Source organism: Atractosteus spatula, chromosome 1 (assembly GCF_055471065.1).
Source record: "Atractosteus spatula isolate fAtrSpa1 chromosome 1, fAtrSpa1.hap1, whole genome shotgun sequence".
NCBI classification, from domain to species: domain Eukaryota; kingdom Metazoa; phylum Chordata; class Actinopteri; order Semionotiformes; family Lepisosteidae; genus Atractosteus; species Atractosteus spatula.
Window position 1 is genome coordinate 21,811,846 of NC_142706.1, and position 13,221 is coordinate 21,825,066.

The 13,221-nt window shown below is 35.8% G+C and overlaps 1 protein-coding gene across 1 annotated transcript in view; it reads left to right on the forward strand.

The window, feature by feature from the left end:
* egf (epidermal growth factor) overlaps window positions 1-11,759 on the forward strand; it is a 56,435-nt gene extending 44,676 nt beyond the window's left edge. The window contains exons 20-23 of the mRNA XM_088922458.1: window positions 23-187; window positions 5,707-5,809; window positions 8,751-8,853; window positions 11,263-11,759. Of these exons, the coding sequence (XP_088778584.1) occupies window positions 23-187; window positions 5,707-5,809; window positions 8,751-8,853; window positions 11,263-11,480 (589 nt within the window). The 3' untranslated portion in view covers window positions 11,481-11,759. The remainder of the gene's footprint in view (window positions 1-22; window positions 188-5,706; window positions 5,810-8,750; window positions 8,854-11,262) is intronic.
* The last annotated feature ends 1,462 nt before the right edge of the window (window positions 11,760-13,221 follow it).

Sequence of the window (13,221 nt, forward strand, 5' to 3'; positions counted from 1 at the left end):
CACTTGAAAAATCTGTTTTCAGCTGTGTAAAGGGCTACATGGGCGAACGCTGCCAGTTCAGTGACCTGGAGTGGTGGGAATTGCAGCAGAAGGAGGAGGAGAAGAGACGCAGCCTTACTATCGCTGTCTGCATGGTGATACTTATCTCTCTGCTCTCTGCGGCAGCCTGTATAACCTACTGCTATGGGTGAGGTTCAGTACGGTTCACATACTCAGGTCTCCAAAAGATAAAATATATTGAGATTATCCACACCTTGAGGGAAATGTGATAGCTGCATATCTACTTTGTCTTTTTTAATTCAACAGCTAAGTAAATATAGTTTTAATTATGAGGAAATCCTGTATAAATAGGCTTACAAAAGAGAGGAGGCTATTTTGCCCCTTTTGTTCACTTGGTCATTGAGCAGATCAGTAAATCATAAATTTCACTCATCTACTTCTTGAAAGAGCCTGATGTTTGGTCCCCAAAAACCAAGCTCAGTTGCCAGTTACACAACTTTGTTTTTTAAGAAGTCTTTACTATTATCAATACTAAGTTTTAAGGTTCTAATTGTAACCCACTTTCCATTTTCACTAGCCATCCATTTTTGAATCCATTTTATCTAATGCAGTATTGCAATGAAGCTATAGCCTCTCCCACCAAGCAAGTCCTTCACAGGGAACACACCAACACAAACACACATGCATTCACACTAGGGCCAGTTTTTCCAGAAGCTAAATAACCTATCAGTATGTGTTTGGACTGTGGAAGGAAACTCTTCACATGAAAAAACCCACGTAAACACAGGGAAAACACACAAACATACATACAACTCGGGGGTCCAGCACTGCAAGAGTGTGAACCTTTTTGTACGTTTTAGAATTATATACACTAGCATCAAATCTCCTCTCCAACTCCTTTATTCTAGACTAAAAAAGATTTAATTCCTTTAGCAGGTCTGTAAAAGACACTCATTTGAGACCAGGAGACATTCTTGTTCATATTGGGGCTGATCTTTGTATGGGTATGATAGATTTTGATGGTGTGGTGATCAAAAATGAAAACATTTATGAGATCTTGCTAGCGTATTGCAAAATTTGAACATAGTTTTTCTTGATTTAATTTGCACACTTTGTTCTCTACACACTTGCCACTCCTCACCCCTTGTATCGCCTGCAGAATTAATTAGTTTGCTGATTATATCATATATCTATACTGTAAATCCTTGTTATAGATCAGGAAGAACAACAGGCCTAAAATGAATCATTATGGTACACCACTTTCCTCATACACCCAGTAATATGGGGTCTTTGAAATACAATTTGGATTTTCCTCAAACAGGAATAAAACAGACACATGCAGTATTATCAGGATATCTGTATTGCAATATCAGATCAATTGTGTTTGTCCAACCTTTTAAAACCTGTATTGTCAATAGAGTGCAGGAACTTATAAACATGGATGCATTATAATGCTGAATAAAATTACATGATCTAGATATTAATATACAATTAATAATACACTGAACGAAAAAATATAAATCTGGGTTTAAAATACACATAGAAACAGTAATTTCTGAATAACATTAAGTTAGGGTAGCTGTATTAATCTGTGTTAAACAGGATATTTTGAGACAGGACAGGATTAAGAAATCCCTTAAACTGAAGAATCTGATTGTAGAAAATTGTCTAAAAATATGACACTTTTGCTGAATATTGTTGTTAAATGATGGGCACAATTGTTCACAATTCCTTCTGTCCGTTCAGTGATAGAGCAGGTAAATGAAATTATTAATTTATCTAGCTTTGGGGAGGGAGTAATTAAAGGTTTTATGAGAGCTTTGGTAAGGGCTCTGGAAGTAGATGGTTATAGCAGTCGCAATGCTGTTGTACTATAGAGCAATATGTTTCACTCAGATTGTTTCAAGGGTATACAAGTGTAAGTTGTTTTGGATAAATGCATCAGGCCAACAAATTAATAATAAGCCATTTTTTGGTGGATTTCATTGCATTTCTTATTTTTCTGTGCATTAAACATGAAAAATATGTCAAGTAATCATTATAGATGTTAAACAATTGATTGATGGAGTGTTATACTTGTGCAGTTTCTGTTAATAAAATGGGCACAGAACTGATAATGCAACATACAAGAGAAAGACCAGTTAGATTCCCATTAACAGTTAAAAGCAGTTTTAATGTGTACAGATTTTATTTTAATGTATTCATCTGAGGTATTAGTTGATGTGTCTTACTTTTGGTGATTCAGTGCATTATAAATTCCAGTGCAAAAAAAGTGATCAAGGATGCAATATATATAGAGAGGGAGCTAGTCCAACATAGTTACTAGCCTGCAGCCCTTAAACCTTTGATAGGACATAATATTGCCATAGTTCAGGTGGGTAGCTGTGTCAGCATGCGTAAGCTGCAAAGGAACAAGTAATAGATTTATTCAATGCTGAAAAGAGAAAAAACACAATGTTTCGGCTGTGGAGCCTTCTTCAGGTGTGAGAGCCTTCTTCATGGCAATAATATTGTAGAAAAATAAGAGTAGAAAAAGTAGTGTGTATTCTGAATAGGTTGGGTTAATAAATGACTGTAAAATTAACATAAATCTGTCAAGGACAAACTTTTAAATAATATGATTTAGCTCTTGTAGTATTTAATAAATGAACTTGTTTATTAAATGCTAGAAACACCTCTAATCATAATAATAAAATGTTGTGGGGAATTTTTTTTTTCTTCAAGAAGTCTCCTACCTCAATTATCATTGATAAATATTGACTCCATTGTTAAATATTAGGTTATGAGTGGTATATTCTTGAATATATGCAAGTGAATGTGATGCATTAAGGAGCCAGTATATCTCCTTCCAGAGTAATAGAAACTCTTTGATACTGAGATATGTGTGTCACTTTTGCAACACAATACATAATGTGACCTCTGTTACTGTACCTCATGCCTTTACATGACATAATTTTTCCACATTTGATCATTATTACAGAATTTCTGAATTTATTCAACTTACTGTACCAAGGAGCCAATATTATTAAGAGAGTAACTCTTCATACAAATGTAGCTGCTTCTTCAGGTATCTCATTTCATTTTATCTACTGTATATATCTTTTTCTATTAATAACCATTCTGTAAATTCCATAGCTGTGGATTTAGTTTCCCTATACCATACCATACATAATGAAGCTAAATCTTGAGAATCAGCATTAAAGCTGATTTTTTCAGTCAGAAAAATATTTTGTTATTTTTTGTGTTTTAAAGTATGTGCAAGAAAACTAGACCAATAAAGAAATCTGTCAAAATATTCTTAAAATAATTCGTCCTCCTCTCTTACATTATTATCAATACATTATTGTTTAGAAACTTAACTTGTAGTGTATATACTGTACAATGTAGTTCACTATTCAGATTTACCCTGGAGCTTTTAATGTTTTGTATTAGATACAAAGAAGTATGCATGTATTTCCTTACATGTTAAAAAAAAACATTGCTAAAAACCTGAACATCATTATTGGGTAGGGTTCATTATTCTCATTCAAAGAAATAAAAACATTTGAGTCTTTGTGTAAAATGTGTGTTTGTGTAAAATTCAGCCCCTTAATCTTCAATGGGGAAAACAGTGCAGCGACAATAGATTAAAGTAGCTGCACCTCCACCATGAATGAGATCATAGGTATTAAACTCTCAGCTGAACATTTGTAGGTGTCTATCAAAGGGTAGGTTGCGTGGTCCATGTAATGTTGGTGGTTAAGTGAGAAAACTAAGATCAGGTGTGGAACAGCTTTACTGTCAGTTCACCAAAACAATAGAAAAAAATTGCAGATTAGTGGTGCGACTGTCTTCAAACTCTATTCACTTTTGGTCCTTAAGTACATGATTCCTTTTACAAATGTTTCTCTGATTCTGTCACACTGCATTGAATTTGCTCTTTTGACTTACAAAGCAGCCCTGATCAATTCAGCCCCCTGCTTCCTTGTGGAAGTGCACGCTTTCAATTACATGCTTGGTTTGGCTTGTTCTACAGCAATTATGGATAAAAATAGGTCATTTCTGCGTCCAAAAATGGACCCACTGATCTATAACCTTATTTGAAAGCTGTGTGGTTGCCAATATTTCTGCCTCAAATTGCCTTTCTCACTTGACTGGTAGTGTTGTTTTTATAGTGTTTCGTTTTTTTGCCCTGAAAATTGCTTCCTGCTTTCCATATAAATCTGTGTTTCCTTCTCACTTCAAATAGAATGCATTGCAGGTCACCAAAATCAAATATCTACAAATTATCATAAAGCCACTTACTTCTGAGTAAAAGTGTACAGAATTTAAACTTCCTTTTTACCTCTCAGTTGTATGAAGTCAATCTTTCCTTTACTATAAATATTATCTGTAACAGATTTGGAGAATCAGTAAGAAGGTTTTTTTTTGTCAGTTCCGAATGACATACTCCTTTTGGAATCAAGGGTAAAATCCAGACATGTTGTCATCTGTTATGCTTCTATTGTTACTATTGTTACTGTATGTGATCCATGAAATGAAAAATCAGGGCGTGGGGAACTCATATCACTGAAAACATTAAGAAAGGCTGCTACAAAGATCTATGGCCTTTTTACCTGGAAGTTACTGGTTTATATTCAAACGATGCAATTTTCTCACTGTGAGGTACTGTATCCTACTGTCCTGTAGGTAGTGTCCTGTAGTCAATGGTCTCTGTCCATTGACTTTGTGTAAGTGGCTTGGCATATTCTTGTTGATGTACAGTCCACATCCTTGTCTCTGTAGGTCACTACTAAATGACTTCTTCTTAAGATGAGTTATAAGTGTGATGGAAAATATATATATACAAAATATACACAATTGATATACTGATGGAAAAAGAACACAATATTTTCTGGAATGAGAATACTTTAGTTATAATTTATGTTCTTTCACAAAAAGTTGTCAATTTGTTTTAAGCCCTCTGACCGGCAATACAACTTGTGCACATAAGCATTGTAACTTGCCAATCACATGAAAGCTCGTTAGGTGCACTTTTTTCCAACAAGGTCCAGGTGGAACAATGCCTGATCAGGTCACCTTTAAAAAGGCCTTAATTCACAGCTTAGGTCACAAAAAGGCCACACTTAGTTTTCTGTGCATTTCATAATGCCTCGAATGTCACCAGAAGCAAGGCAGGCATGTCATGTGCCAGCATTGCCAGACACTATGGAGTAAGCCGCTCCACTATGTCCTTATTGCAGAAAAGGTTTCAGCAGACCGGCAGGACAGATGACCGTCCAAGATCCGGTTGCCCTTGAGTGACCACACCAGAGCAGGACCGACACATCAGACTGGTCCATCTGAGAGATCGTTTCAAATCTACTGCCCGTACTGCTGCTGAAACAGATACAATGCTCACATCTGTGACAGGACAGTGAGGCTCCATGCTGCTGGCCTTAGAGCAAAGCAAATGGATGGCTAGCAAGGAATGTAGAGCAGGAGGTGTTGGGTTTCTTTTATCCATCAGTATATACTGTATAGAATATGGTTATATTCATAACATGATGGTTGGCTTCTGATTTACTTTTCCACGCCTGAAGCTCTGTCAAGCTACTCTTTGGGTTCTTTTTAGTTAATCTAGGATTTAATGCCATGGTCTTGAAAGGCTGATAATATAAAAACAATATACTGTACTATTTTTGATTGTTTCTTTTGGCTTTTGTTCTGTGTTTTTTTAATCCACAGGGCAAAAAGACACTCCACAAAGAGTCATGATGTTGATGAACTGAGTGACACATGCAGCAGTGTCGACAGTGTCACTGAAACTATGACCAACAGCACACAACAGGTACTGTAAATACACAATGACATGGGCTTGAGAATTACTGTACTACCTGGATGGACTATTAGTGCATATTGTATGAGTCACAGTTACTAATAACAATTGTCTTCCATCAGCATTTCCAAAGGAAAAACAAATGGCAGCAAAGGGCAAGGTAGAACATCAACTTTGTTAAACAGCTTCTGGTTTTATTGTTTATCTGTTTGTTTTACTAGGATTATGGGAAAATTCTCAAGTTTATAGAGTGGCACGATACCGCAATGATTAGCTCTGCTGCTGATCAGAGGTCCTGGGGTTATTCCTAGCTTGGTTGTTAGTCTGTGGAGAGTTTTTTTACTCTACTTTCACACCAAAGGTAGAGATTAGGTTCAGATTAGGTTTTTACCCCCCGGGGTTCATACACTACCTGTTGCTCTTGAAAAAAGCAGCTGTCCTCCCCTTCTTGTTTGTTGCCTGTGATCGGTGTAGAATGCCTGCTGTAAATGCTATTGCTGAAGTAGTACAGGTAGTGGCCCTTCTTAAATGTCATGTACAGTACCAGATAAATGTTTGGATTACGCGATATCTTTTGTTGCAAAACAGGTACTTCCCCCTTTCTTTATTCTGGAGTGCATTCACCGTAAAAGTGTTCCATGAACGATTCCCTAAATATATCACAATCACAAAGAGTTTCATTCCATTGTGACCATATCCTATTTAATTCACTGTTAATTCTTCCTTATCTTGCTCCACTCCACTGTTGCTGGTTAGTAATTGTGACTGGGTCCGGTCTTAATCAAATATTTCTAAACATTCAAGACTTCATTGAGGATATGACTTCTGAGCTCTGAAAAACCATACAATCTGGATAGAAAAAAAAATAAGCAACACATTTTCAGTCATTTAATATTTAATCAGACCTTCATCTGGGAATTTGTTCTAAGGATTGCTTTGTGACCTACGTTCATCGCAGGTCATTGTTAATGACATATTCCATCCATTATCACAAAGCTGCTTATTTCTGGATACAGATCAAAATAAAAGGTCAGAGCAACCCAATGTCAATCCCAGATGCATAGGGCATAAGGTTGGACTACACCCTGAATGGGACACCTGTCCATCACAAGACACACACCCATAAGCACAATTTAGAGACAGCAATTAACACAAACAGCATGAATTTGGAAAGTTGGAGGTAACCAAAGTATTTGGAGAAAACTCACCCACACATGGAAGACTGAGCATGCAAACTCCACACAGAAGCATCTCAAGTCCACAATTAAACCCAGGGCCCAAGAATTGTGAGACAGCCTTGATAACCATTATGCTGAAGTAACGTCCTCAACAACAAAAAAAACCAAGCATACAAGGAACCAAAGAAACTGAGCTGAAAAAGTAGATGTTCATAAAATTTCCAGGCCAAAATGTCAAGAGTCATTATGACTGAACAGATGGTAGGCCTTCAGCAGGTGTCCACTGTGTCCATTAAAACTATTTTGCTTCCCTAAATATTAACATTGGTAAAATTGCAATGAAAGGCTCAGATCGATTTATTGTGGTTGTTCTGTAATGATTTGTGAAAAAAATCTAACACATATTTCTATTCCAGATCGAGGTTTTTTATCATGTGCATAAAGGAATTTGGTTATGGATCAGATATAATTAATATATTTTTTTAGTCACTCAATATTCTGCTTTATTGAACATTAAATAACCAAATACATTATCCTTCCTACTGCACTGTGGAAGAACAGGACAACTGGAACCTGAAGGATACACTGTCTGCTACTGTATATGTGATAGACATTGTCTCCTATTATTTAAATCCAATCTCCAACAAAACAAATATCAACAGAATAGCTTTATTAGAATAATTAATACATTGCTGCTGTCATGCCACTACAAATAGCTTTACAACATTACAAAGGGATTTTTTTATTTGTACAGTATATTGCTCTAGTAAAACAAGTAGTACACTATACAGTAAACATTTCCCCATTTTTCATAAAACATAAAGAATCAAGTCAGATTCTGTCTGGCCAGTATTTAAACTCATAGCTTATACCATGGAACATTTTATAGGGATCTGAAAGAAGAGCAAGGAATTAACTTTACACTAATAGTCCAATGTACAGTACAGTACATACCAACTGTATCCTTAATCTTGGTCCTGGATTTTTTTTTCAGCTATTGTTCACGATCAGTTTTATGGTTTATTAATCACACGCAGGGGCTGGAAACTTACTGACACTTAATGGCTGCTGTGCATCCAGCAGGAGGGAGGTATTTCAGTGATGGATTACGTTTGTTCCCTCCTGTAGGTGATACACTTTGAGAACCCTTGTAATGAAAAGCACAACAAAAATGCAAGGAATTATTATTATTGCCCATTCATTTTCTAACCGTATTAAAGAATACAGGTCTCAAGACAGGATACACCCTGGACAGGGTGGCAGTCCATCACACAGCACATACAGACATGAACACACCTACTCACACCAGAGCCAATTAACCTTCAAGTTTACAGTATCTTTGGACTGTTGGGGGAAACTGGAGCACCCAGAGGAAATCTATGTGAATGTGAATGCAGAACCCCGCAAAAGAATAATAACTACTGTGCAACTGTGATGCCCTCATCATCATATGAAATACATTTTACTTGTTAACCTTTCCCAAAGTGAATCCCTTTAAATGTTGTAAATGGTAAGATAAAGCAGATCACTACTGGTAAAAAGACCAGGCACAAAAATTGTCCCTAGGGTACATGGTAGACAGTAGCTTTAATAATAAAAACGCTTAAACGTTTTTTGTAAAAAACTGTTTACTAACGAACTTGTAAAATTCTTGAATTGGTTATGGAATTTTTTGTTGAATGCATATACTATTGACCTCCTGCAACTCTTAGCTGGTATGCTTTCTGAAACATCTCTTCTTAATAAAAATGTATAATTACATTTTTCCTTTGCAGTTCTATGTTATGCTAGAGCATGGTTCAGATGGGGAAGGCAACATCATACATGTCATTGGTTGTAAACGAAGACCCATTTGTCCTTCTTGCTCATCTGAAACAGGTAGCTATTCTTCATTTGCTGTGGTCATTTGGAAAGAAATAATATGAAGAAAAACATTCCTCTTTTATCCCATTCCCTCTGCATCCATCCTTGAGACACTCCATAGATTGCAAACCCATCTTCTTCCTTCCCCCTCCTTCCTATATCCAAATGGTAAGCCCTTCCCTCCCCAATCCAAAGGGAACCAAAACAATCCCCATTGGATGGAGGTTTTTATGGGTGAGCTCAACAACACTTTTACTTTTATAAGATCGCTTTATTAGCCATATACAATTTCTTGCATTAGGAATTTTATGGTGTCCACCTCTACTCCCCAACTAATCCCATAAACCCACAGAATGGACAGCCCATGTGTGCAAATTAAGACAAGAAAAAGCCCGCCAGTGTCACCGGATCTACCTCTGCCTCTGCATTAGAGAAAAAGATCAAATGACGAGTCACCATTCAATAAAAGAAAGACCAGAGAACAAGGAAGAGTTTCCCCAGATTAGTACTACATGGCTAAGGAGATCAACTACCCACAGGTGATCCTGGTGGGCAGTAATCTTTGGGGAGTCAATGAATCCCATTAGAATTGTTCACTACTAACTATTAAAGTAAGTTCTGTGAATAAAAGTCAAAGTGATCAAGTAATGGTCAGTGTTTTATTACAGTGTCACAAGAACAGCTTCATCTACAAGAGGTGTGCCCCTATTTCAGACAGCAATGGCCTCTTACGTTCAGTATTTTAAGTAAGGCAAGAAATGGAAGAGCCTAAGGAATATCATAATTGAATGAAAACATCAAAAGATCAAAAAAGACAAATTACAGTAGATAACAAAAGGTAAATTATAGGGTGAGTGGAGATCATGGAATGTAGAAAGATAGTTGTTTTATGTGACATGTTCATATTTATAGGTTACTGAGTGCAATGTAATCTATACATAGGGAATGGAAGTGTCAAGCAAAACAGTCATTTTTATTGAGTGTATTTGGCAGTGGAATCCATCCATTTACACCTACATTATTGTTTAATTTTTCAATTTATTCAATTTTGTGCAATGGTGGGTAGATTTCTGAAAACATTTTAAGACAATTTAAAGTGCTTAACCATCAGTTGTTTACCAAAATTCAAAATTTGTCAGTTATGTATTCAGAGGCAGCAGGGATCAATTAGTTTTATATACTAAAAGTTAAATAGTAGAAGAAAAATGAGAGTGAATGGACAACATTTTCAAAAATAAGATATCATCAGTATAAAGTGAAATGTGATGCTGGAATCAATAGGAAAAATGTATCAGACTGTCACCAACCGGATTCTGATAATTCCCATTTGATTATGAAGATTAATTTAGTCATGTAAGTTTCAAATTAGCACTGGTATATATTTTAGTATTCATATTTATTAGGGATATTGGGAAATAGCTTAGCACATTCTGTTTCATTGTTAATAATGACTTAGTGGTATGCATGTTTGTACAGATACCCTTTTCTATAGTTTGTGTGCTAAAAGGTAAAAGGTGTGAAAAAAATATATTTGTGGGGATGCTATTGGACCCAGGGATTTCCTTTGCTTGGGGACACAGTCAGAAAGAACACGCTACCCCCAGTATTTGATTTACCACTGCTGAAGGCAGTTTAAGAAACTTTTACATTTACCACTATCTAGTGGATTATTGGAGCTGCATGCTTTTGAATAAAAGGAGCAGAATTCGAAAGTGATAAGAATCAAAATGAAGACCACCTCTCAAGGTCTTAAAATAGAATGTTTACAAAGCTTTCTTGCAGAGACTTAAAATTAGAAGATGGCTCAGTCTGCTGCCATAATAGTTCTAATATTTTTTTTGTATAAGAAACAATACATGCCTTTTACATAAAAGAGTTCTTTTCTAGTGATATTGAATGATAGCACAACTGTTTGAACTGTGTATTGCACAATTTTAACATAACATCCCATGATTTAAAGTCTACATTTTTAATTATACTACTGTATATGTCCAAACATTATTTTCCTTTGTAATTTCTTCCCCACATTGTCAAGAAGATGAAAATGTATCAACATGTGCACCAAGTCTTTTTTTATATAAATAACTTGCTTTTCATCTTATATTTAAAGGTTACATGAACTGATATGTAACGACGATCTGTGTGTTTCCTCCTTGATATCTTGATTGGCTATTCATTTCTCTCTGTTTCATAATCCTTTTTAGAATTCCTATAGGAAAGCCATTTTAAACACACTGCAGTATGTTTGCATTCCTTTCTATTGGTAAAATGTTTATTTTAAACCTCACCGAAATGCTGTTATATCAATACAGACAGTACATTTAAAAAATGCTTTAGGAAATGAAGGTTAAGAATTTCCTTTTGTGCTACACATCCTTGTGTATCTACAATTTTATTCAAGTTTTTCATCCTATGTTTGAACAGGGGAGAGCTTTGTGTCTGAGGAACCCGAGACATCCCCAAAAGAGAAGAAAAGCTCAGGATTCTCACCCGAGTTGACTAATGGCCCCCATCAACTGGGGATGGAGGCCAACAGGACTGGCCTCCTCCTGGACAAAAGAGATATTCTCTCTTTTCTGGAGGACAATCAACTGGCTGGGACTGGGCCAAGTACAGTAGTACCCCAACCTGTCGGAGACTAGTTCTGCCAGTGTTCTGCATTACACACTGCAGGGGATTAAAAAATACTCTCAAGCTAATACATGTAAGCTATCTGAGGGCAGTACTCCATATCTGATTAAGCTATTCACGTATCTTTTTGCATCTGAATGAAGTACTTCTGAAAGGGAACGGAGTCAAATTTGTTTCGATGTAGAAGTAGCAATAGAGATTGAAAAGAAGAGTTATTTATTTGTATGCTGTCTGTTTACTGCTGCTGAATCTTCTTTGATGATACACAGAAATTAAAGTATTGTTAACAACTGGTGTTTGCCTTTTGCCAGATAAGGGACCAAGAATATTAATTTTTGAATTAATTAATTAATAAATGTCTTAAATTATTATTAGGTTCAAAGAATTTAGCTCTTTAACCCAGGAGGGGAGTGAGAACTTCCATACTGGCTAAATGAAATTCAATTTTAAACTACATCATTCCCTACTGTTTAGGTTAGGCAAATTACAAATAGCTACATTCAGCAGGGTGAAGGTTTCAGAAAGGATTTAATGCTAAGCTATTAAAGCTGTGTGCTAACACTGGAGATAGGAAGTAAGTACAGTATGGTTTTTAATTGTAAAGAAAAGTACATTTTGCTTCCTTTCATGTGAGAACTGACATAGTATTTTTTATATACATGTATCGATAGTGTGCTACACTGGTGGCTGGAACTAGCAGCTATGTGAATATTAGGAGTATTGTTATGATTTGCCAAAAATATATTAGCATTAATTTACTAAGCTGAAGTCTTAACACAAAGAGTTAAAACAGCTAACTGTGAATTAGCTGTATAAAAATGGAGGTGTTTTAGTAGAACCAATTTAATGTTTTTTAGCTCCAAGAGGGGTGTAAGTGTACAAACATATCGTTCTAGTTATGGTTATGTTCTGAGCAAGTTTTATTTCAGAGCTTTACACTTTCCAGAGCTTAAATCAATTAACAAAGAAAATTTTAATAATTTAACACTGCAAGCTCTTATACATTTCCCTGGTTTTGAGAAATATGTTTTTATTTATACGGTGTTTCATTATATTTCTTACATTCTTGTATTTTGCTTTTGTGTAGAGAGGTATTTAAGAAATAATGTTTTTTTTAATTTTAGAATCACTGTTAATAAACAGGGCTCATTGATACGATTGTACACTCACAGCACTCAAAGTCACAGGTAGCATTGTGTTTGGTGTTAATCAGCAGGTCAGGTGGTTTCCAGCCAACCTCTAGTCTACTGAACCTCTGCCAACAATTATTCCCAACCATGACCTTAAATGCTAATGTTGGTTTTATTTCAATATATGTTATTTAACTTACTGGAGCTACAGTATCTCAACCCATTTAAAAGCTGAAAACATATTCGATCTTGTAAGTAAATCTATGCAATTGCTAGTTCTCTTAGGGGCTGCATTTAGTAATATGGATGCCAGCTTGAATGAAAATCTCCACTACCATGCAGCATTTGTCCAATTCTGTGCTCAGCTTCGGGGAATCACAATCCCTTGTCAGATACTGTATGTTATCTCTGGTTTATTCTAGATCTCTGGACCTATACAGGGGCCTTTTTGTTTCATTTAGTTCAACATTCCTATCAGTAGTTCATGGTGATGTGCACTGGGCATATCCTTAATTAAAAACCATAATGTCTGTGTAGAATATGGTAACAACAGCTACTTAGTATTTTTAAAGTACTAGACAACACGTTGGACTATTATACTCAGTGTAACTCGATGTTTAGT